This window comes from Dermacentor albipictus, unplaced genomic scaffold, assembly GCF_038994185.2.
Source record: "Dermacentor albipictus isolate Rhodes 1998 colony unplaced genomic scaffold, USDA_Dalb.pri_finalv2 scaffold_19, whole genome shotgun sequence".
In the NCBI taxonomy this organism is placed as follows: Eukaryota; Metazoa; Arthropoda; class Arachnida; order Ixodida; family Ixodidae; genus Dermacentor; species Dermacentor albipictus.
In genome coordinates, this window is record NW_027225573.1 from 1,721 (window position 1) to 26,944 (window position 25,224).

Here is a 25,224-nt window from a genome sequence, read left to right on the forward strand (position 1 = left end):
AAAGCAAATTGCAGGGGGCGTGGGTTGAAAAACTTGGGTACCGCATCTTGCAGAACATGAATTGTGGCTTTTGGGCCCTTGAAAGTTCCAAGGCTCTGTTCAAATATATCAGGAAATGCTTGAATAATGTCCTTAACATCAGAAACAGCATGAGCATGTGCTTCCCAGACAGCAATGTGAGTGCCCAGTTCTCAAACCCATTTGTGATCTAGCAGTGTTGGGGAACCTTCCCTAGTCAGGAACAAAGGTAGGACAGTTTTTCTGTTGCGGAACTGTACTGCGACATCTGCTTTGCCTTCAACTTGTGTGAGCTTGCCTGAGTAGCTCCGTAGGAGCACATCCGATGGCATGGCAGTCATCGATGGTAGTAGCTCCTGAAGACTGAAGCTCCTGAAGTTTTTTTGCAATGACAGAAACGCTCGCACCAGTGTCCAGCTCCATACAGAGGGGCTAGCTGCAAACACTGATGGTCACGGTGAAGAACAGTGAAGGCGTTACAGTGTCGACTGGCCACATGTCAAACACTTCGGCAGGTGCGTTGTTGTCAACAGTGTCGACTTGCTGTGTTCCACTTGAAGTTTTACAAGCTAGAGGTACGAAGCTGTCTAGTATTGTAGACTTGCCCTTCCATGACAAAGGATGTTTTCTCTTCGAGTTGCACACTCAAGCAATGTGTCCCTGCTTTCGGCAGTAGTTATATTAGTCTTACATGACACTCTAGGCCCGCTCCACAAAGTAAACTAAACAAGTGTCAGGAGATCACCTGGCGCAGCTTACAGACAGTCATACCCGAACCCCTATGTATACTCGCACATTTACCCGGACAGAGCAAGTCCGTACTGTCACCTGTGCAGTGAGCTAGCTACGTTCAGTCACAGTTGAGTGGGCTAGGCTGCAGCGGCACCGGTACCATGTTTAATCGCTGCTTGTTCTTCATGCAGTTCTTCGGCTTCCTTGCTGCATCCCCCCTTTGCGGCGTCACATGGCTTGGAACTGCTTCGTCTGACTTGGCTCCCTTAGCGGTTGAGCACGTGGACGTCATCGAGTGCATGCCCAGGAACTGCTCTATCGCTACCATATGCGATTACCTCGGCGTGTCCCACTTCAAGCTACAGCATGCCAGTCACTCCGATGCCCTGTCCTTTGATCAGCCAATCATCGACAACTCTCGGTCTGTGACGTCAGCAGCCGACGGTATAAATGTCCAGCGCGTGGATCGACTCTTCAGTGGGCTAGGCTGCAGCGGCACCGGCACCATGTTTAATCGCTGCTTGTTCTTCATGCAGTTCTTCGGCTTCCTTGCTGTACCCGCCCTTTGCGGCGTCACATGGCTTGGAACTGCTTCGTCTGACTTGGCTCTCTTAGCGGTCGAGCACGTGGACGTCATCGAGTGCTTGCCCAGGTACTGCTATATCGCTACCACATGCGATTACCCCGGCGTGTCCCACTTCAAGTTACAGCATGCCAGTCACTCCGATGCCCTGTCCTTTGATCAGCCAATCATCCACAACTCTCGGTCTGTGACATCAGCAGCCGACGGTATAAATGTCCAGCGCGTGGATGGACTCTTCAGTGGGCTAGGCTGCAGCGGCACCGGCACCATGTTTAATCGCTGCTTGTTCTTCATGCAGGTATGTTACTATTCTGATGCCGAGTGTATCCGATCTGATGATCGCTTTCTGCTGCTGCTCCCTTGCCCACGACGTCTTGTATCCTGCTGCTCGCATGCATTGTATTGCGCAAGTTGTCTCCTCTTAAGCAGACATTTGGAAATCAACCCTGGCCCGGGCTCTCGGTCTAAGTCTAGGCGTGGATCCGGTTCTGCTCTCGATGAGAATGACGATGCTCGCCCTTCCTTTGATGGCCATTACAAAAACGACCCTTCGGTATCCGAAATGTTCTCTAAATTATTGGAGGGGCAGACTCAGTTGGCACGAGATGTTGTGGAAATTAAGTCATTTCAGCAGTCAGTTGCGCGTCGCTTTGATGTTTTAGAGTCACGTGTTCATGCACTAGAATCCACACCTATGTCCAAAGACTCTAGTTAACTGCGTGATTTACGTGCTGAAATAAATGCCTTGACTACTAAGGTAATGGACTTGGTCTTAAAAAATGATAGTCTTGAAAACCATTCTCGTAGAAACAATCTGATAATACACGGTATTTCTGAAGTAATGCATGAAAACGCTACCACCCTGATGACTGCAGTTTCATCTGTGTTTACTGAGCACCTTAAGACTAGCTGCCCTCGTATTGAGCGCTGCCACAGGCTTGGTAGAGCACGCACTGGTTACATTCGTCCTGACATTCTTAAACTTTCTAACTTCAGCGACAGAACCGAGGTTCTTAGGAACGTTTCAAAACTCAAGGGCTCAAATTTCGTCATTAAAGAAGACTTCTCTTCTAGGGTTCGGTTAATTCGGAAAAAAATCTGGGATGCATCAGCCTCTTTTCGGGACAGCGGTTCTGTTGTGAAGTTGAGATACGATCATGCTTTCATTAATAAGGTTCGTTATAACTGGGATGACAGTTCAAACTCATTAGTAATGGCACCCGCTCAACGTGTTTCTTCTGAGTCTGGCCATTTGACTTCCGTGCCATCCACTTCCTGAATTCATCCTGGTCGTTTCGAGAACCTTGTTGTCTTGAATATAAACGCTCGTAGTATTGTTAAAAAATTTCCTGATTTATTGTCCCTTATATCTATTCATTCCCCCATGTTATCGGCATCACAGATACTTGGCTGCACAATGGTATTTACCGTATGAATCTGAGTTCACTCCACCCGGTTTTGTTGCCGTGCGCTTAGACGGTTAGCGGTACTGGTGGTGGTGTGGCACTGCTTATCCGGTCGGATCTACAATTCTCAGTCTTGCCTTCTCCTCCAGAAACAGAATCCGTGTGGTGTAAAATTTACCTTCATAATCGGTGTATTTTGATTAGTGTTATATATCGTCCCCCCGGCTCTACTCTTGATGTTCTTCATGCTGTTTCAAATTTCATGAGCGAGATCAACATTGCTTCGTCGAGTTTTATCTGTATGGGTGACTTCAACACCCCTGGCATCCACTGGCCATCATTGTCTGCAGTCGGTCGTGACACAGCTATTTGTTAAGAACTAATCAACATTTCCTTGTCCTTTGGTCTCACCCAGGTTGTTCCTAGTGCAGCCAGATTAAATACCGTTCTTGACTTAGTTTTTTTAAGCGCTAACCTAGCCGAGCGTGACTTTTCTTGCGACGTAATTGGTGGTATTTCAGACCATAGGGGCGTTTTAGTGTCACTCTCCTGTCCAATTTCTAAATCCCCCTACACGTTTACTAGTTTCCCTGATTTCACTAGTGCGGACGACAACTCCATTACTGATGCCTTATCTCATCATTTTGATACGTTTAGTGCACTTGCAGACAACCAGGACGTCAACTGCCTTGCTAATTACTTTGAGCGTCTTGTCAAATCATGTGTCGAACGTTTTGTGCCTATTAAAACTAAGAAAAAAAATTCTAACATTCCTTGGATGACTCGCGATATCTTGCATTTGTCCCGTCGCGTTCGAAGGTTAAGGCGTTCCAGAAGAGGCACTGATCCCATGGCATTGGATAGATTTCTTAAGGCAAAGAAAGAACTCAATCTGATGTTGCAAAATGCCAAGGATTTCTTTTTTCGCGTTCGCCTTCACAATTTGTTAAGAACTAACCCACGAAAATTTTGGTCTTCTATTTTACCTCGCGATGCTTCATCCACTTCTTTCAGAATAGATAATGACGTCACCAACGACCCGGCGGTGATATCCGATGCATTCAACAAGTATTTCCAATCCGTGTTTGTTTCCGATAACAACTTTATCCCGACACTTACCAATATAGTTTCTTCTGAAGCAATCAGTGACGTTGAGATAAACTGCGAAGGCATCCTCAACCTTATATTAAACCTGGATGTTAAGAAATGCACCGGTCCGGACGGGATACACAATGCGTTCCTTGTTCGTTATTCGTTGTGGTCATCAAAATATCTGTCAGTCATATTCAGAAAGTCCTTATCATCCTCTACTGTACCTTCTTCATGGAAGTTAGCCAAAGTGCTCCCTCTTTATAAATCTGGAGATAAGCAGTGTTTGTCGAATTACAGACCAATTTCACTGACGTCACAGTCATGCAAAATGTTAGAACACATCATTCATAAGCACATCACACTCTTTCTGGAATCAAATAATTTACTGTCTAACATGCAACATGGGTTGAGGCGCGGTTTTAGCACGTTAACGCAGCTAGTTGAGTTCACGCATGACATTTCATTTAATCTTGACGTAGGCAACCAGGTTGATGCAATTTTTATAGATTTCTCGAAGGCATTTGACACCGTTTTACATTCTAAACTTATTGCTAAACTTAATGCTGTACTGAATCATCTTCATTTGGTTAACTGGATTTTAAGCTTTCTCTCATTTCGCTCCCAGTTCGTCTCTTACAGTTCGACTGACTCCACTACAGTTGATGTGACATCAGGTGTGCCCCAAGGCTCCGTCCTTGGGCCGCTTCTTTTTTTATTATACATAAACGATTTGCCACTTCACTGCTCTTCTAACATCCGTCTCTATGCTGATGACTGCGTTCTATATGAAGTGATTAAATCTTCTAATGATCATTATCGCCTTCAAGAGTTGTTTTCTAGGTTTTGCGATTGGTGTAACACTTGGCAAATGAACATTAATTTCAATAAAACCGTTCTGATGTCTTTCTGCAACAAATCTTCCCCCTCCCTTTTCAGTTACTGGTCCAATGGCCGTACAGTAGATAAGGTTTCTGAGTATAAGTATCTTGGTGTAATTTTTACGCATAACATGTCATGGTCCAAACACATTGACTACATATGCAGTAAAGCACTAAAAAAATTAGGTTACTTAAGGCGAACGCTAACCCGATCTCCTAAAGACACAAAGTTACTAATGTATAAATTTCTAATCCGCCCTGTTCTTGATTATGCATCTGTAGTTTGGAGCCCGCATAAGCAGTTAGAGATTAATAAACTAGAGGCTATACAGAAAAAAGCTGTGCGATTTATATGTCATTGTTACGATCGAGACTTTTCGCCCTCTTCAGCACTTTCTTCCTTGAACCTAAACACGCTCTCTTCTCGTCGCCGTGTCGACTCATTAAAATTCTTGCACTCCATTGTCAATTCTTTAGTTAGGCTCTCAAATGATAATTACATTAACTTCGCGCCGGGATCATCAACGAGAAGACATCATGACCTAAACTTAATACCCTACTACGCACGTACTAACATGCTCAAATTCAGCTTCTTTCTCCGCTCAATCAAAGACTGGAATTCATTACCTGGATCCATTCGCTCATGCTTATCCCAAATTTTTGCAACCGCCATCCCAGATGCATAATCATGGGTATGGGTATGGGTATGCCTGGCAGCATTTGTATAACTTCTTGTGTATTCTTTCACCAGTGCTCTTTTGTAAAAGTGTTCACTTGTATTTTTGTGTATTTTCCTTTCATCTGTGCTCTTTAAAAGTGTTCACTTGTGTTTACCGCTGTATACTCCAATGCATTTTCTGTACATTTTCTTAACCCACTCCTGCTATAGCGCGAATTGCGCTGCAGTATGTATAAATAAATAAATAAAAAAATCCTCTGGGACTGTGAGGAGGACCCCCTCGTCCCTATCTCCTGGCGTCTCTCTCACCTTTATCGTGGGAGGAAGTGCGGCTTAGCTCCAGCCTGGACGTGCAACTCCAAGCCGTGGAGCGAGCCGAAGAGGTCGCCATCACGCATCACCTGGCGGCCACTTTTTGACAAGCCCACGAGTTAGCTCCCCACTCTGACAAATAAAGTTGCTCTCCCTCTCTCTCTCTCGGCAGTAGTTGCACATAGTGCTGATATGCTTGTACTCGGTCACAAGGTGTTCCTCCCCGCTGCATTAGCATGAGGCACACCCCTTTGATGCCACAACCTTATGCGTAGGCAGCGTACTTCTGCTGGAACTGGCTGTCTCACCAGCAACTTTCTTCACAGCTTCCATGGCAAGTGCAGTTTTCGCAGCGTCTTCGTACGTAAGGTCTGCCTTCTCGAGCAGCCTCATCTGCACGGCGGTGTCATTGACGGTCCCTCAACATATTGCCAAGCTCAGTTCCAAAGTTGCAATATTCTGAGAGACTTTTAAGTGACTTTTAACAACAAACGCTGAATGCTTAAACACTGAACAACAGCAGATGGTTTGGGGCAGTAATTGTCACCCAGAACGGAAAAAATTTCTTACATGGTCTTCTCTTATGGCTGGGCAGGCTTAACGAGATACCACAAGAGAGCATAAGTCTTCTGCCCACAGCAACTAAAGAAGACTGACTTCCTTTTTTCTGCTGCAATGTCATTGGCGATGAAAGCTTCAAGGCTATCGACATAGCAGGGCCACACATCTTTGTCTCCTCTGTTGAATGCTTCAAGGTTACCGAACATTGGCATGACGAAGTTCTGTTGCGTTGAATTCCCTAGACGAACGACAAAATCGCATGCATAGAAGTGGACGTGGAAGGATGACGCACTTGAAAACTTGAATGCCTTTAAAAATATGGGCTTTTACGTGCCAAAACCACTCTCTGATTATGAGGCACGCCGCAGTGGAGGACTCCAGAAATTTCGACCACCTGGGGTTCTTTAACGTGCACCTAAATCTGGGTACACAGGTGTTTTTGCATTTCGCCCCCATCGAAATCCGTGGCCGGGATTCGATCCTGCGACCTCGTGCTCAGAAGCCTAACACCATAGCCACTGAGCAACCGCGGCGGGTAAATGCTTTTTCCCTCGGCGCCACTTGTTACGGGTGTAGCCGAGCAGTTCTGAGAGGCGGAACTGACTCTGCAGTTGCCATCAACGGCAATGCCCAATGAACAGAAACCATTGACATGTGCTGCAGCACGACCATACACTCGGGATAATGCTTGCAACTGATCGTGTGCTGTTTATTTCCTCCGCTTTTACAAGGTCGTGCAAGTGGTGCCATGCAACGGGTAGCCATCTGAACCAAAACCGTAACAGTAATGTTAGGACTGCACATCGTAAGGTTTCAGCCTTTCTGAGTGCACATAAGAACTGTCTTTCTGCGCACTGAAATCAGTAAGATGCTATGTCGAAATGTAGCATAGACTGCAGACTAAGCGTGCTGTGACAGGGCATTAATTTTGAAGCAGGCATCGCACTTGTGGGACTACCTGCAAAACCAGCTGAGGGCTTCCTTTCTAGAATTTCTGGTGTTTGCAGCATAGTATTTTATGCTTGCGTTGCTTGCAACTATCTACTTGGTAATATATATTCGACTTTATTGCTAGTGCATTGCTTTCTTTTTTCTGAGCGTATACGTAGTGGAGCTCAGATGCTGTTATTTTAGCGTAATCTATGCAAGAAAAATGGCTGCACTGTTTGCGGTCTGTAAATGCCTGTTTTCTATATATCTGATGTACTTATTAAAACTGCCCATAGCAGATTTTATATTGTTTTGATGGAACCCTTACTAGAGAAGATGAAAACACAATACCAGTGTTGTTTTGGTTAAGATATTGAGTTACATAGAGCAGTTATTTATTGTAAGTGCCCCACTGGTCGCTTGTGGGACGCTGGCAAAGACATATCTTAAGGTAGTTATGCCCTCTACTGTGGGGTAGTTTGTAGCTGCCAACTATCTATGAAAGTAAATTTTGTTTTTGTCACCATATTCTGCAGGTGCACTTTGAAGAGGACCAGTATGAGCCCAGACGCACGGACCGTAAACTGAAGCCGTTTGCTGTGCCCACTCTGTTCAGCCACCGGAAAGTTCCGAAACGGCGCCGAAGGCTTGTACGAGGTGGTTCCACTAACAGCAGTACCAGTGCTACCACTGCTGCAACTGTTCCTACGACACCTGTGGTTTCATCTTCAATGGCCAAAAGCCAGCCAGCTCATCTTCAATCAGGTAGACATGTCTTTTTAAACATTGTAGCGATGTGGGTTCTTGTCCAGAGCTTTTTTTTTTTAGATTTACTATTACTATGAGGGGCTCCTTTCAAATGAAAGTCAAGCAGAATCGTTCAGTCAATGGATATTGTAGGTGCCCCTGAAGTGGGGCAGAGAGAAGCTTCTATGTTAAAAAATAGTTAACAAAAGCTTGCTTTCAGTTAGTAGTGTGGGCAGAGACAGAACAACTTGTTTTTCTTAGACTAGGATAATCTAACAATTTTATTTCAATGCCATTATTATGCTTTGGCAGAGGCCAGAGCAGTGCAGTGCTCTGCCTGTGTTTTCAAGAGGATAGGGTGGCCATGAACAGTGGCTGTGAGTGGCCTTGGCCACTCAAATGTATTTATCTATTTACATACTTATTTCAGATGCCCTCATGGCCCACTGAGCATTATTGAGGGGAGTGGTACACACATATCAATAAATTTGTTACAAAAGGAGACAACGCATATATATATATATATATATATATATATATATATATATATATATATATACTGGAACAAATACATATTTCAAAACCTGGAACATGAAGTGAGTTCAAAATGATACAAATATCAAGAAACGCTAAATCGCACAAAGACAAGTGATGCAAATTGCACAACACCGCCATTAGTACAAATATTAACACAGCAAATCTGGGTAAAAAATATATAAAAATTGGCGTGATTACGAGGAAAAAGGAAATGGAACCAAAGCTATGGTAAGCAATAATGTGTTGATAATTTCTGCTTAAATTCATCAAAGTCTTTGGAAAGTGCAATATACCGTGGTAGGTGGTTCCAGTCCAAGTATGTTTTTGGAATGAATTCCTGCAGGATGTTGTACAGTACTGTGGAACACCAACTTTGCATGGATGATCAAAACGGGATGAAACATATGTTGGCTGCATGAGTAATGTATCTTTAAGGGTGGAATTCATATGGTAAATTTAAAAAAACAGACACAGGCGTGATATTTTCCTGCACATTGAGAGAGGGGTTAGTGACAATGTGTTTTTCATTTCTGTTACGCTGGACAAACAAACGATCATAGTTACGGAAGATGAAACGTGCTGCTTTGTTCTGTACGACTTCGAGGGCGTCGATAAGAGAGTTAGTGAAAGGGTCCCATACTGAGTTAGCATATTCTAATTTTGAGCGGACAAGCGATTTGTACAGCAGAAGTTTAACAGATGTCGGGGCTAAGGAAAAATTCCATTTCAGATATCCAAGTATGCAGTTAGCAGACGCGATGATAGAAATGATATGTGCATTCCAAGCTAGGTTTGTCGTTATAATGACGCCGAGGTATTTGTAAGATGTTACCAGTGTTAGCAGGGAAGAACAAATAGTGTAGGGAGCGGGGCACAGATTGACACGACACGAAAAACGCATTACTTTGCATTTAGTCTATTTAAGTGTCATTGGAGTAGTACAGTGTCATTGGTATTTTTTATTTCCCGGTAAACCACGCAGTCATCCACAAAAAGTCGCACTGTGAATGTTACGTTATTAGGCAAGTCATTAATTTATACCAGAAACAGCAAGGTACTGATAACAGAACCTTGTGGGACGCCTGAGGTCGCAGGAACTGATGATGGCATGCACGTACTGGAACCTGTTGGACAAAAAGCATTCAATCCATCGTAGTACATTTAGTCGATGTTAAGTCTACTTAGTTTGTGAAGAAGCAAGCTGTGAGAGACTTTGTCAAGTGCTTTGGAAAAATCTAAACAAATACAGTCAACCTCACTGCCTCGATCAAGTATGAAGTTAATATCATTTGTAAAATTTATTAGGTGTGTTTCACAAGAAAACTGCTTTCTAAAACTATGCTGTGCACGAGTGAAAAAAGATGATGATTCAAGAAAGTTCGCTAGGGATCGCAAGATGACATGTTCCATTACGTTGCAAGAAATGCTGGTTAGTGATTCTGGCCAAAAATAGAGTGATAGGTGCTTGTCGCCTGATTTATGGAGTGGAACCACCTTAGCCAATTTCCAGTCGTCTGGGAGGTCACAGTTTTGAAGGTATTGCTCAAATATTTTGAATAGTGTGATGGAAGAATAGTGTTTTTCAGAATTTTAGTGCTGATATCATCGGGACCACATGAAGAGGATAACTTTTAACGATCTATGATACTTATAATGCCTTCAAAGTCAAAACGAATGGGATCCATTGGAAATATGATATCGGGAGTATGGGGAACCAGCGCTGGATAGGTGGCGCGTCGAAAAGAGTGCGTTGCACACCACCCTGGCGACGAAACGCGGCATATCCCAGCCGCTCGACCAGACGACACACACGTGCGCGGCCGTATTATAGTTCGTATGTTTCTGTTTTCGCCGCGCCGCTTCAAGTGGACAGTTTTTGTAAAGAAGTTAGCGCCATCAAGTGAAGAAATGATGAAAGAAGCTTTTTAAGCTTTATATATTTTTCACAATGTGTCGCGGCGAGCACGTGTGTTTCTTTAATGGATGCGCTGTGTGCCGTTGCCCTGCGTGCGGGGCAGCCTGCCTCGCAAATCTAGCAGCTGCGGCTCCGGTCGTGCTGCGCTATGGTTTCGGAAGTATTAGTTGGCCTGAAGACTTTCCATATTTCTCTGGCTTGACATAAAAAATTCTGATGTTAGTTCGCCACAGCAGTCAATGGAGAAGAAAGCTTTATTGCATAAGCTGACTTGCGCAAGCAAGGGTTGGAGTGCTCCGCTGCTGGATCCGTAACAACGCTGGCTACATTTAGCCCTAATTACATAAATTTACCGGATGCATCTCAGCGTCGAGTCCTCATCCGCATGCGCATTTTGAAAAACACATAGGCGGCTTAGCCGCGCGTGCGCCGGCAGTATGCGCACAAAACTCGTATTACAAGGCAGCTTCCCTCCCACATAATTCTTGGCAATGAATGGATAATATTTACTTTTCGTATCGTTCGCTTCGTGCGGTGGTATTGGAAGGGGCTTGGCGGTGGTATTGCGAAGGAAAAATGGTTGGTACATATGCCGGATGGTGGATGCTATTGCTGATTTTGTTTCCGACGAAATGCCGACTGCACATTCTACTGTTTGGTACTGGCTGCCACGGCTGACCGTCTTCATTATCGAATAAACCAAGCGCACACGCGAAATTAGATTTAGAAACCCGCCCTACACCGCTTGACAGGGTGACAAGACAGGAACTTACTCCGCTCGCCTGACTGCTTGGATCCAACGCCGCCTCCGTTCTTGTTCGTAGGGTTTAAATGGAGAGACGCAGAAGGATACATCCTCCCTCATTCCTACGTAGTAACGGCACTTGTATGCGCAACAGTATTGTCGGCGTCCTTTTGTTTTCTTTCGACTTTCAGCGCACGCAACGCCACTACCAGTAGCAATTTTCGTCCGTGGGAGCGGCTGAGTTGTGAACGTTCTGACCGCCAGGGCGGCGCTGTAGGTGTCGTGAAAACTCCAGCGCTGGTCCCCCATAGTCTGGTAGTGATGCGCTAAAAGGGACAGAAAATGCATTAGCAAAAGTCTCATTAAGTATATTAGCACTGTCACTGTTAGGGATGGGATTTGATTGAGAATCCAGGAGAGAGATTGATGGCTGATCTGACCCATTAACAACATTCCAGAGTTTTTTAGTATCAGTTAAAAGAAATGATGGCAGTGTGACATTAAAGAAATGTTGTTTAGCCTCTTTTAACGATTTTTTATAAGTGCTAATCACGGCTCTTAGAGCTGACCAATGCTCTAATTTTCCCGACGACCTCGCCCTCACACATAACCACCTTTTTCTGTTCCCAAGGCATTTTAAGGAAGGAATGAACCATGGGGACCTACGATTAGTTGTGATGATTTTACGAGGGACGTGCAATTCAGTTAATTCATGCAGTTTTTTTTTAAACATGCACCATTTTTCGTTAACAGATCATTCAGCACATGCCAGGACGAAATCGTAGAGAAAAAGCTGAAGGCCATCATCAATTGAAGAAAAATTTGCTTTAGTATAATTGTAAATGGTTTTCGTTTTACTTGGCGTTTTATTCGACGGTAAATTCAACGTGATGTGCAGTAAACACTGATCACTTAAGCCTGGCAAGTATTTTACCTCAGAAACAAAATCTGGGGCACTCGTTAGCAAAAGGTCTAATACGTTAGAACTGGTAGCTGTCGTCCTTGTTGGCTGGGTAACCGTTTCTGTTAGCGAGAAGGAGCAGAGGGCAGAAAAACTTGCCGACTCAGAAGATCTGTCACCGTCTACTGCAGGGCTAGACAAGTTAATGTTCGGGAAATTGAAGTCACCAAAAATAAAAGTAGAACTATCAGGAAACTTTGTTTGAATTATGTTCAGAATATCATGAAGGTCATTAGAAAAGCTGATGGGCGTAGATGGTGCGTGGTAGCATGCACAAAATAAAAGAGCTTTATTGTTAATTGTAACGTGTACACATTTGAACTCCAGTGTAGTATCAACACTAATTTCAAAGCATTCTAGATTGTCGGACACAGTGATTAATACACCACCGCCGCCGCGATGAAAACAACGGTCACAGCGAAATACACGGTAGCATTTTTTCGCTGAAAATATTTCATTATTATGCACAGCTTCTTTGAGCCAAGTTTCTGTTAATACAATGATGTCAGCCGCTGTAGTATTGACCGCGCAAGATAAGCTATCACGATTGTGAATGACACTGCGTATAGTATTAGTAAAGAGAACTGAGATGTTATGAGATGCTTGCGCAAGTCGGTGCTCATGTTCGTCGAGCTATCTCAGAGACAAAGGACCATAGTTAGCTACAACGCATTTTTCATCTTTTTCTTGAACACTATCGGTTATGGAGCAGTAGGTATAGCATTTTTTTTTTCAGCATAAGCTTGTTAAAACGAAGACTAAATGGTTCTCTGGGCTCAGTTTGCTTTGCGAATTCAGCAAGCTTTTTCCGTGCATGCCTGGTGTCCGGGGCAAAATCTTCAATAATCGAGAAGTCAGACTCCTTTAGCTTGCCTTTTGCGCGCCCAGGACCCGTTCTTTAATTTTGTAGTGCGTGAATTTCACAATTATTGATCGCATTTTCCCAGTGACAGCCTTACCGATCCTGTGCGCGCGTTCAATGTCCAGTTCGGCTAAGGTGAAACACATGTTCTCTTGAACAATACTTCTTATTTTTTCCTCGGATTCTGCTCATGTTTCATTGGGTCCCTCTGGAACATTATAAAGCACAATATTGTTTCTACGAGACCTATCCTCAAGGTCATTTCAACGGATTCTGAGTATCTCATTTTGAGCTAGTGCTGTTTCAGCATTTACCCTCACTATGGTCATGTCATCCCGAACTGTGTCGAGCAACTGCAGTTTATTTGCAACAGCGTTAAGGCGGGGGCTGAGATTTCTGTAATATTTTTACTCAGTTCCTTCTGATTTGCTGTAAGGCTTTGCAGGGAATCAAATATATGCATCTGTCCTTGTTCTATGTTGGCGGAACGGTCCCGAAGATCATGAAGCAGTGTTAAAACTGGACGGTCATTACCTGAAGCTTTCGTGAAATTATTAAAATTGGGCCCCGGATTCAGCTCGACATCCCGGACAGCAGCATTTTCATCACGCAGAAACACTCATGCACGTGGTTCAAAAGCAGCTGTGGGCATGGGAACACAACAAGGAACGCATTATCTGAGCGTTTAGAAGATGTTTAACTAACCTGAAACAAGCAGAGGCGGAAGGTATTTGTCAGTCGCATTGTAGCGTTGTTCCCATGCCCACTGAACTGCTGTGGATGGTGCCAGTCGTTTAAGTAGAGCGGGGGCATTGATGTCGATGGTGATACAGTAGACCATCCAGGGAGAGTCACAGGAACTGGTGCTGGCATGGCAACTCGGGGGTCGGCGGAGGATGCGTCAGTTGGCGCTGGATTTTCAGTCTACAACATGTGTGGCAAAGTGCCATTGCAGCACTGATAAGGTGCTGTAGCGGGGCTTGGGCTGGATACTGTCGCGAGCTGAAACAGGCAGAAGCGGAAGGTAATTGTCAGCCGCATTGTAGCGTTGTTCCCATGCCCACTGAGCTCAACTAAACTGGCCTTGGCCTCCATTGATTCTACACTTGTCTTTTTTTAATCACAGGAATTTTTTTTTGAAAAGCTTGTAGATGGGTTTTAGATAGTCTTTGTCTATTCGTAGGGGTATCTGTGATTTTTAGCCTTTGATATTCCATTGGTGATATTTTAGCCACTGTTTAAAAGCATAGGAGAGGTATGCTTGTAACTCGTAAAATCTCATGCCATGGTTTGCATAAGTCATTTTGCTGCATTCTGTCATTTTTCTTTCTTTCATGTTTTTAACAGTGGTTTTCAAGATGTTTTTTTTTTAATATGCTATCAGCCCCATGCAGGGCCAAGATAGGAGCAGGTAACATTATTTACACTAAATATGTATAACAATGCCGTAACAATATAGAGTACGTACAACCATATCACAAGTTACAATGGGGTGACTTGCCACGCAAGATGAGCCATGCATGTCTCATCAATATCTTTAATTTTAATGAAAAAGAATATATGTTCAAACGTTGAAGCAGTGCTAAGCTTTCAAAAAAAAAAAAAGATTGTTGTAAAGAAAAAGAATTCCGAGGTTCTCTGCTGCCAAGCACTTGTTTTGCCTTCATTTCAGATCTTGCAGATTTGGCCAAGTATTGCCCAAAAGTCGTTCCCTATGTGAACTCAATCTGTATTTTAATTTGTTAATACATTTGTTACAAAGCATTTGCTTCCAACCAAAACTGAAATTTGGCTAATGTAGCAAATCTGCATAAATTCACACCCTTCTCTCTCACAAGCTATTAACACTATGACAACAAAAGTTGCTTGGAACATAGATATACTATGCTCTAACTGTGACCAGGAATTTGTTTTCTAAGATAGCATTCATCATATAAGGAATCCCACCCATTAGGCAAAGAAAGTAAAACTTTGAACATCAAATAAAAAAACAGGACATCTTTTACTTCTTTCAAAAAAGCAGGTCTTAAAGGGACACTAAAGCGAAACAATAAATCAGTTTAGACCAATGAAGCATTGTTTGAGAACCCTGCAGGCAGTCATTTAAAAAAAATGGTTTGATTATTAGACGAGAAAATAAAGGTCCAAGTATCAGTATTTGAATTTCGCGCCGAAACCCCAGCGCCTGGACGTCAGCGTGATGTTAGGGATTCCAAAGTATGTTTTCGTATTTGGGCCGCTTTGGCTGAATAAAGGTTCCCGAAACTTGCCATGTTTAATATTTGGTTCCTTTAGAACACAATGTAATCTATCTGTACCGCTATATATAATTAGTAGGCCCTAGAAGATGCCATGAAAATTCGTGACGTCACAGCCCCTAGGTGCGAGAACTTAAGTAGGCGTCGCCACCCGTATTTCGTTCTTGCGCTTTTTCTGGCTTACCAAACATTTTGTCGTTGTAAGAGTGGTGTTTTTGGTGTTGTAGAACGGTAATTTACTGATGCAGAAGAAATCGTTTTTCCCTTTAGTGTCCCTTTAAAGCCTGTGACGTGTTTTACGGAAATACAAAAAAAAATGTAATGTTTTAATTTTTGACCTGTACGGCTGCAAACGCAACCAACTTTTCTTATTTCTTGAGATGTCTGTTGTGAGGGCAGTGATGTGCATCTTGTTGCTCCCAAAGGGTTCTGGTTTCAAGAGCATTGAACAAATCATGAGGTCTCTACAGTAAAAATAAAAATATACAATATTATTTTTTTTTCCTTAGTTGCCCCAAAGCAAAATAAGAAATTATACGTAATGATGACCTTTCCAGCCCACACAAGTTCCACTTCATGCAAATAAGTGCACCGCACCGAATTTGGTCTCAAGGAGTAAAATTTTGTGGCCAGTCAGAGTGTCAGTGTGAGCAGTCTTGAATAAACAGAAGGCTTCAGAATAGGTTGCATCATGAAGTGCTTTGGGACAAATTGTTCTTTTTTTTTCAATTAACCATGACTACAGTGGCATCATTTTTCTTTAAGCTTTGTTGTTAACAGTTGAATTCATCTTTCGTGTAGTTGTCCAAAGCTGCCTGTATATCTGTGTCACTGAGACAGCTTCTTGTATATGGGTCAGGAAGCGACCTGATTCTGTGGATTTGGTGAAACTTAAGTTTTTTTTGTAACATGTGACGAGATGCCGACGTAATGATTTTTTTATATCTCTTGATGCGAAAGTCTGCCAGGGAGTAATGTTAACAACTGGCAAAGTGCTGCAGCTCTGAGCCAATGTTTAAGCCACGTTGCTGGTGCCATATGCCGCCATTATGCTTAATCTGTTTTTGTTTTTGTTTTACTGGAATTAATGAACCTATGTCTGCTTGTGTTTCGCATAAGACTTGTGACAGCAAACTTTAATAGGTATTGGTGGCTTAAAAGTGACATTTCAGGATGCTCAGCATACCTGTTCTGTTCCTGCACAGCTGCTTCATCAGACATACGAGTTTCGTCAGGCCTCAACAGTTGAGATGACTACAGTATCAACCCTTGGATGCAACAAAAGTGGTGAAGGCAGAGAAAAATCACTTTCTGCGATGGGTGTTGTTTCTGTAAAATTCTTCATCACAGCAATGTCCTAGCATTTCACGCTACAAAAACACATATGGTACTTGATTTCTTTGTTATGCAGTTTTACATAGTCCACGCAATGCACTCGCTTGGTGCTGTATGTTTCAGCTATTACGCCAGGAAACTCGCGCTGGCTGAGCTTTGACGGACTAAGACGAAAGCAGAATTGCCCAAGGCTCTTGAAAACTAAAAGCACTGATGTGAAACGCGCCGCACTTTTCAAAGCTCACGCGAGAAAGGAGATACGAATTATAGGGCTATGTGGTGTGTCTACTGGGGTCAAGTTGACAGTCGATACTGCGAACAGCGGGAATGACAAGGCAGAGACACCCCATAAAGTGACGGAAAGCTCTTTACTAGCAAGTGAAAATTTCATTTGGCACTCAGCGAAACGCCGACAGAACATTTAAAGAAACCAATTTTTGGTCACCAGCTTCGGAGAGGCGACACAAAATAAACATGAAGTCAGAAACAGTGTGATCGTGACATAGGAGACCTCGGACGTATGAGATGACAGCGTAGGCAGGGCAAAGTGATAAGACAACAACCCGTGAAAAAAATGCAGCTAGAGGACGCCGAATGCTTATATCCAAGGCACTGGGAGGGAGCAGCATCTAAATGCCAGAAACGGCTAGGGAGCGGGGTGCTGTTCGAAGCAAAAAATAAGGTGTGGGAAATGCTACAGCTGCCTTGAGCGCCGCAGCGCTGTGGCAGAATGAGGTACAGAGACGGGATAGGTTGGGAAGTGGCCATCAGGGAAGGTAAGGAAAGCCAGGCAAAAATGACTAATTGCTACCCAACAGGTAGACCCAACAGTGGTAGGTTTTCAGCAAGAAAGGAAATAAAACGTGCTAAGCTATTTAGCTAAAGAACCCCGAAAATGTGAAAGGTACAAGACACAAGAAATTATAAAAAAAGAGGAGGGCATGATGAGCATCAAACACAGTTACAGAAAACTATTTGTTTTTCAACAAACCGCTTTCTCATGTGAATATTTACTATTAGTTTAATTTCGTGGAAACCACAACGCTTTGTTAGCAATGAGGGGCATGTTGCTGGGCTAACCACACGCATTCAAGAAACAAAATTTGTTGTTTGTCGCCGTACAGATCAAAAGATAACAAAACATTTTGACATTTGTTTTCTTTATTTCCGTAAGACACATTATGGGCTGTAAGATCTGTTTTTTGACAGAAATAAAAGATGTCTTTCTTTTTTTTGGGTTTTGCTTTTTTGCCTGATGGTATGTATATGGATGGCACTTTGTATACATAAACACCATATAGGAATACGAATGGCAGGTCACAGTCAGAGGATGGACAAATCTCTGTTGTAAGCAAGTTTTGTTGTTATGGCTTGTGATAAGGATGCAAATTTATGTAAAATTGCTCCATCAGCCCAATTTTGAACATTTTGGGTCGACAACTAAGACGCGGTATATAAAAGTGAATTGCCTCCAGATGCTTTGTAACAAATTTATTTTAAAATTAAAGACCTATTGAGTCCATACAGGGAATTACTTTTCAGCAAAAATTGCTCGAATCTGCATAACTTGCAATGGAGGCAAAATGAGTGCTTAGTAGCAGTGAACCCCTGAGTTTTATTTCTAGACAAGAAATTTTTTCTCGAAAACAAAGCACTGGTTCAATGTTCCTGAAGGGTAAAAGCCAACATATATTTTTATCGTTAAATTTAAGTATGTCAACCGGACATGCTTGGTTGATTTTCTGTGGAAACTCACCAAACAACACAATATGTTCCAACAAATAATAAGTTAAACCTTGATAAAACGAAGTAGGTAAAATCGGCAATTTGCTTCGTTGTATCTAAATTTTGTTCTATTGAAATTCCCCATTTTATGCAAATAAGTACAGTATTGGATCGATTTTTCTTGTATGAAAGGGCCGCAGAATTTTCCAAATTATCGGGCAATCGAGAAAAAGCAAATTTGAATGAGAAAACAATTCATTTTGGTAAATTTGAGAGTTGGCAATGAATAATATGGTATCATGCCTCGTATGTCGATATCTTCTCGGCGGTACGAATTAAGCTAAGCCAGCCATGCTTTCGCGTGCACTCCGACCCTGCGCATGGCTGCCGTGCCCCCGTGGCTAATAACGTTGCCCGCACACGACGCTGTCAGGAAAAGCGCCGGCAGCGGGGAGCGAATGCTTCGCTTCATCTGTGTTTTCCGAGATTACACAACCTCCAATACTAAACATGCGGAAAGAGAGCTTACATGGTGCCATGCTGTCTCGGCATGCCTACTCTTTGCACATGCGGCAGATTACCTCTAAAGCAAGTTGTGCAGCTGCGTATGGGCTCAGTCGCACTTACAGCCATGCGCAGCCACGGCTGAGGCGCTCCAGATATCGAGACGCGTGCCAACTTACGCCCTGCTCTGCCACCTCGCGCGCTTGATCGCGTTACTGCGAGCTCGCTCCCGTCCCCGTCTTTCCCTTTGCTCTTGTGGGAAGGTGGCTCTTGTGAAGCGACCCTTTTTCTTGTCTCACCCTCGGACACTTTCACTCGCACCTAAAGCACACAGTTCACAGAGCGCGATAGGTTCATATTGCACTTGGACTTCACACAGAACATGATGCGGGCGCCACTTTCGTGGTCGCTCTTGTCGCACCGCGCATGATTTGACAGGTGCGGTTGGAAGCAGCCGCTTTTAAGTCAATCATTTGACCATCTGCGTCCGCGGAAGTTTCCACTTTTCTCGGCATTCCTTTGCAGCAGCAGTGAAATATTGTTGTATTGAAATCACATACAAACACTTCGTTATATTGAGGTTCTAAGTGCATGGTGTTTTATGGGCAAGAGGTTATGAAAAATTAAATGCTTCGTTAAATAAAAAATTTTGTTATATTGAAGTTCATTATATCGAGGTTTAACTGCATTACATGTTACAACATTACAACAATACGGACATTTTTGAGGGCATCATGATTGCTAACTCTTTCTGGCATGTATGCCAAGCCTGACTTTGAAGCACTGCAGTCAAACAAGCGGGAAACAAGCCCTACTAACAAAGACTCTTGATCGTCTGTAGTGCCATTATTGTATGACCATACTGTAGTGCAGAATGTGCATGCTCTTGTTTTTGTGAACACTTCCTTGACACCCTTTCTCACGCTGTTCCAGCCACCAACCTTGCCTTCTGGGCTGAGCAGGCACAGCGCATGCAAGTCACTCCATCAGCCATGACCAGGTTGCTGACATCACCTGTAAATAATGGGTCAGCCTTCACTGTGGCCACTTCAGGTGGCAGTTTCATCCTTGTTCCTGCCACTACACAAGGTGAGCACCATTACATTCATCATCATCATCATCATAATTTATTTACCCTTAAAGGCCCTTGGATTAGGGCATTACATAAGGGGGGGGAGCAGTCGTTACATATACAATGGTCGGTAACAACAAAAAGCAATACAGAGTGCAGGATACATGTTCAACATTAACATCATTTAGTAGCATCAGCAACTTGGAAATAAACAACTTGGAAACAAAACAAAAAAGCAACTTGGAAAGAACAACTTGGAAACAAAACAAAACACGCATACACATTCAAAAACACGGCAAAATAACTCAGCTCTTGAAATGTGTTGTTAATAAGTGCCTGAATTTATTAGGTTCTATTTCACTAACTATGGAATCGGGTAAGTCATTCCACAATGTAATGGAGCTAGGTAAAAAAGATTTATTAAATGAGTTTGTGGAGCCATGTATGCGCTGCAAACTTAAGGAGTTGAAAAGACGGCGTGAGGTGTGAAGCGGCGGGTGTAATACAGAATTTCTTAGCTGTGGGAAGGTATAGTATAATTTGTGAAATAGGCAAAGTTGTGAAATTTTACGCCGAAGTGCCAGGGGTTGAAGATCAAGGGATGCCTTGATAAGAGTTATACTGTGTCGTCTGTTATACTGCGATGTGATAAAACGGGCCGCGCGATTTTGGATGGCTTCAAGCTGATCGATTAGATAGTTCTGATGGGGATTCCAGATCGCCGAGGCATATTCGAGTTTCGAACGGATGAATGTTACGTAGGCGAGTTGACAGACAGAACGGGGTGAAAAAGCGAGGGATCGTCTGATAAACCCAAGTAACTTAGAAGCATCTGTACAAAGTTTTGAAATGTGTTCAGACCATGTTAGTTTGTTGTTCACGATGATTCCGAGATACCTGTATGATTCTGTTTCAGAGAGTGGTGTAGAATTTAATGAATACGGATAGCTGAGGTTATTTCGCTTTCTTGATACATGCATGAACTTACATTTGGAAATATTCAGTTGCATAAGCCATGTCGCACACCAGGTTTCTATGAGATTTAAGTCGCGTTGAAGCAGAGCCTGATCATCGGGAGTAGATATGCGGCGGTAAAGGACACAATCGTCTGCGAAGAGGCGGATACAAGATGATATGGCATTAGGAAGATCATTTATAAATATCAGAAAAAGGAGTGGTCCCAGCACTGATCCCTGGGGGACACCAGAGATGACTGTAGTATTTTGCGATCTGTGGTTCCCTATTACTGTATATTGTGAGCGTTCGCGGAGAAAGCAGTCAATCCATGACAAAATTAAAGGGTTAATGTGGAGGCAGGACAGTTTTGCCATTAAACGACGATGTGGAACGCGATCGAAGGCTTTGGAGAAGTCTAGGTAAATGACGTCAGTTTGAAAAGAAGAATCCAAGTTTAAGTGAAGGTCTGTGGTGAATTCGAAAAGCTGGGACTCGCATGAATGGCCTGATCTAAAACCGTGCTGTTTTTCATAGAAGAAAGCGTTATTGTCGAGGTGTGATGCGATCTGCGAATATAAAATGTGCTCCAGCAGCTTGCATGGAATAGATGTTAATGAAATTGGGCGGTAATTAGAAGGATGGGATCGATTGCCTGCCTTAAATACTGGGGTTACTTTACTAGTTTTCCAATCATTTGGTATTTCGCCGTTTGAAACAGATTGCTGAAAAATAATTTGCAAAATACGGCTAGAAATGCTCACGGTGCCCTTCAATATTTTGGCAGTTATGTTGTCTGGCCCAGGAGCGCTTGACAGCTTAAGGTTGTCGATGAGTTTAGCGATACCTTCATGGGTTATAAAGACTGGTGGCATTAGGGAAAAACTAGTGGCAGATATTGGGGGAGTACGAAGTGCAGGTTCGTGGGTGAACACGGAGGTAAAATATGAATTCATGACATCCGCGCGCTCAATATCAGGGACATGTAAGCCATCATGGTTAATCAAAGAAATGTTTTGAGTACGACTTTTGTATGGGGTGACCAGATTCCAGAATTTTTGGGGGTTAACGCGCATAATGTTTTCAAGATCTTCGTGAAAAAATTTCTTTTTAGAATGTCGTAGTATGCTAATGTATTCTTGTAGGCACTTGCTGTACGTTTCCCATTTTTTTACAGAATTTGTGTGCTTGGCCGCACGATAGAGGCGCTTCTTTTTGTTTGCTAACTGTCGCAAGGCGTTGCTATACCAGGGCTTGTTACAGTCACCACGTATGCAAACAAGGGGGACATAGGTTTTGACAAGGGATAAGATTTTATTCTTGTAGAGCAACCAGTTTTGTTCTACTGATCTAGTGGGTGCGGCCTGCTGGAAAAGGTGGAAAAAAGTTTCTAACTCACGATTAATAGGGCGAAAATCTGCTTTATTGTAGTCGCGAATGTATTTAATGGAGCGTTGCTTTGTGAGGATGGGAACGGAAAAATTGAACACAAGCACCTCGTGATCGCTCAGACCAGTGATGCTTGTTAATGACTCAATTAACTCAGGTTTGGAAGCGAGAACAAGATCGAGAATGTTGTCGCCACGAGTAGGCACTTTAACTGTCTGGGTAAAATTAAACGTGAGGACTAAGTCAATGAACTTGTTCGACGGACCGGAAAGTGCTGACAGTGTTTCCCAGTCAATATCGGGAAAGTTAAAGTCTCCACAAAGTAGGAAGTTCGCATGGACAAATCGAGAGTGCAGGTCAAGTAGGACGGAGTGAAGGTCGGTAAGAAAGGAGGAGTCGGAATTAGGCCGATAACAAGCAACAGTAATGTTTGTACAGCTAGGAAGGGCCAGTTTAACGCAAAGTATCTCGTGAGAGGAACTAACATGGACGGGGGATGTATGCAATTCTGATTTCGAGAGAACAAGGACGCCACCACCCCTTCTTCCCGATCTGTCGAGCCTGTAAGCAATAAAAGATTTTGTTTCGGAAAGAAGTTCTGTGTCGTCGATATCTGGAGTTAGCCAAGACTCGGTAAAAATAGCAATGTCCGCGGAACTATCTTCAAGAAGGGACCCTACTGCTTCTTTCTTTGGGAGGTAACTGCAGATATTTGTCAGTATTAGAGTCATGTTCTTTGAATCCCGTGCATTTCTGTTAGCTAATGATGTTTGATGAGGATTGGCACGTAGTGGGCGGAAAGCAGCTGGTGGTGATGGCTATGATGACAATAGCTCTGTTACAGTATCGGTTGTGTCATTGTAGACGTATTGCTTGCTACCAATAACAAGTTTGTTGAAACTTATCTTGAACGCAGCGTTAGTTTGTTGAGCATACGCAAAAAGTTTAAAAAGTTTTTTACGGGCCAACCTGACACGGGCTGAATAATCTTCGCGAACTGTATACCCTGAATTTTTAAGCTGAGATGTAGCTGAAAGTATCAATGATTTGGTTTTGAAACGCGCAAATTTTACAATAATGGGGCGTTTCTTAGCTTCCGTGTAACGACCCATTCGGTGCGCGCGCTCAATGTCAGCAGGATCAAGTGACGCACGAAGTTTCTCGCGACAGAAGGAAACGGCGTGTTCTTCAGATCGCGCCCACGTTTCTTCTTTTGCATCCGAAATTCCAAAAAAGATAAGGTTCGACCTGCGGAGGCGGTTCTCCGCGTCATCACATTTTTCGGCGAGCTGTTTGATTTCAAACGAGAGCTTAGTGCTGTTCTGGCTTGTGTTATCGTGTGGGCAGGGGCTACTCGATTGAACATTCCCAATATTTCTTTCCAAATCATCGACACGTAGCGATAGACGATTGACAGTTTCTTCTATGTTTGACTGGGCACCACGAATAGCTGACAACTCGGCAATTATTGTGGCATGAGATTGTTCGAGACGAGCGAAGGCTTCAGAAATAGACTCTAATGACACAGGGGGCCCAGGGTTAAGTTCAATATCACCTGACTGAACGAGCATCAAAAAAAACAAGGAATGCATTAAAGTAGTGGAAACATGACAGGTGAAGCATTCGGCGACAACAATCAAGCATTTCAGGGGGGCATGTCACCGCGAGCAAGAACGGATCATTTGAACGGAACGATGCCGAGGACGGCAGGTAACTAACCTGCGTAAGAAGGGGTGAAATCATGACCAAGTTCCGAGCGGTGATGTGCCCCAAGTGGCTCCAGAGCAGATGCGTCTTTTGTAGTCGATGCGTATCTCCCGCGCTGATAGTTCCGCCAGGTTGCCAGGCGTCATACTTGACAAGTGGCTGGAACGGCGGTGGTAGGCAGGTTTCAAGTTCTTCGTGGTCGGTGACGGAAGGGTTCCAAGGTAGGTTGGTGCAATCGAAGAATCCAACAGGATAGTTGAAGCAGGAAGGCGGTGGGGTGATGCAGAGCAGAATAAAAGCCTGCGTAAGAAGGGGTGAAATCATGACCAAGTTCCGAGCGGTGATGTGCCCCCATTGTCGGTGATCCACCTTTTGTTGTGACTGAGATGAGAGCATCACCTGTTCTGAGGCCTAGTGCAAGGACTCCAAGTACTAACTCAGGTAAGTGTCATTTTCTGTAGCTTCATGATCACAGTAATGTTCTTGCCATATACCGTCACTACTGGACCTCATTAGCTCACCTTGCCCACAAGTGCATGCTTGGTAGGCAGCTTGCAGACTTTGCATATCGATTAGGATTAAGTTGTGTACCATAAAATCTTGCATATAGCCTTGGCAGCACAAAATAGGAAACAAATAATAAGTTTATTCTTTTGACTACACTAAAAAATGCTTGGTTTCTCGTCAGTTTTCATCCCTGGTGTCAGCTTTGGTATTCAAATATACAGCAGAACCTCATTGATAATGTTTTGGAAGAACAAGCGAGAAAAAACGTACCAATGAGGAAACGTACAATTTGAAGTCGCTAAAACATTTTACAGAGACTCAGTTGTAGTTGACATCTACGTAATTTAAAGTGTTGTGTGAATCATTGCAGCACAAGGAGCCGACGTGCACCGAGCTGGTCGGGCCTTAGATGTGCATTGCCATTTTTCTAGCATCAGCAAGCTTACATTTGTACTCCTAGAATTGTGCCTGGGACAGCAGCTTCTTCGGGCGGGGCATTTCGGCAGGAACTTTTGCTGTGTCCACTTCGCGAGAATCGTGGCACGAGATGCACGTCGAGCTGGTGGCGCCGAAGCGATGGGGCACTCGTGAAAATGACCCTCGGTGCCATGAGTGAAAAAGCGTTGTAAAGTTTCATCACACAAACAAACGGGGCACCAGGGGCACATTGTCCTTACATTCTATGGAGCTGTAACTTTAGCAAGTTTGGTGTGTGTGTGTGTTTCACTTTGCTGTGTGCAGTGTGGGCATGGGTGGATATTGAAAATGCTAAGAGGCTCCGATCATCAAAGACGAATTTACTTGTGAAAAACGCT

General features: G+C 43.5%; 1 protein-coding gene across 1 annotated transcript in view; it reads left to right on the forward strand.

Annotated features, from left to right (window-relative positions):
- The first annotated feature begins 911 nt into the window (after positions 1-911).
- LOC139052179 (uncharacterized) overlaps positions 912-25,224 on the forward strand; it is a 42,790-nt gene continuing 18,477 nt past the window's right edge. The window contains exons 1-3 of the mRNA XM_070529255.1: positions 912-1,631; positions 7,728-7,956; positions 19,714-19,869. Of these exons, the coding sequence (XP_070385356.1) occupies positions 912-1,631; positions 7,728-7,956; positions 19,714-19,869 (1,105 nt within the window). The remainder of the gene's footprint in view (positions 1,632-7,727; positions 7,957-19,713; positions 19,870-25,224) is intronic.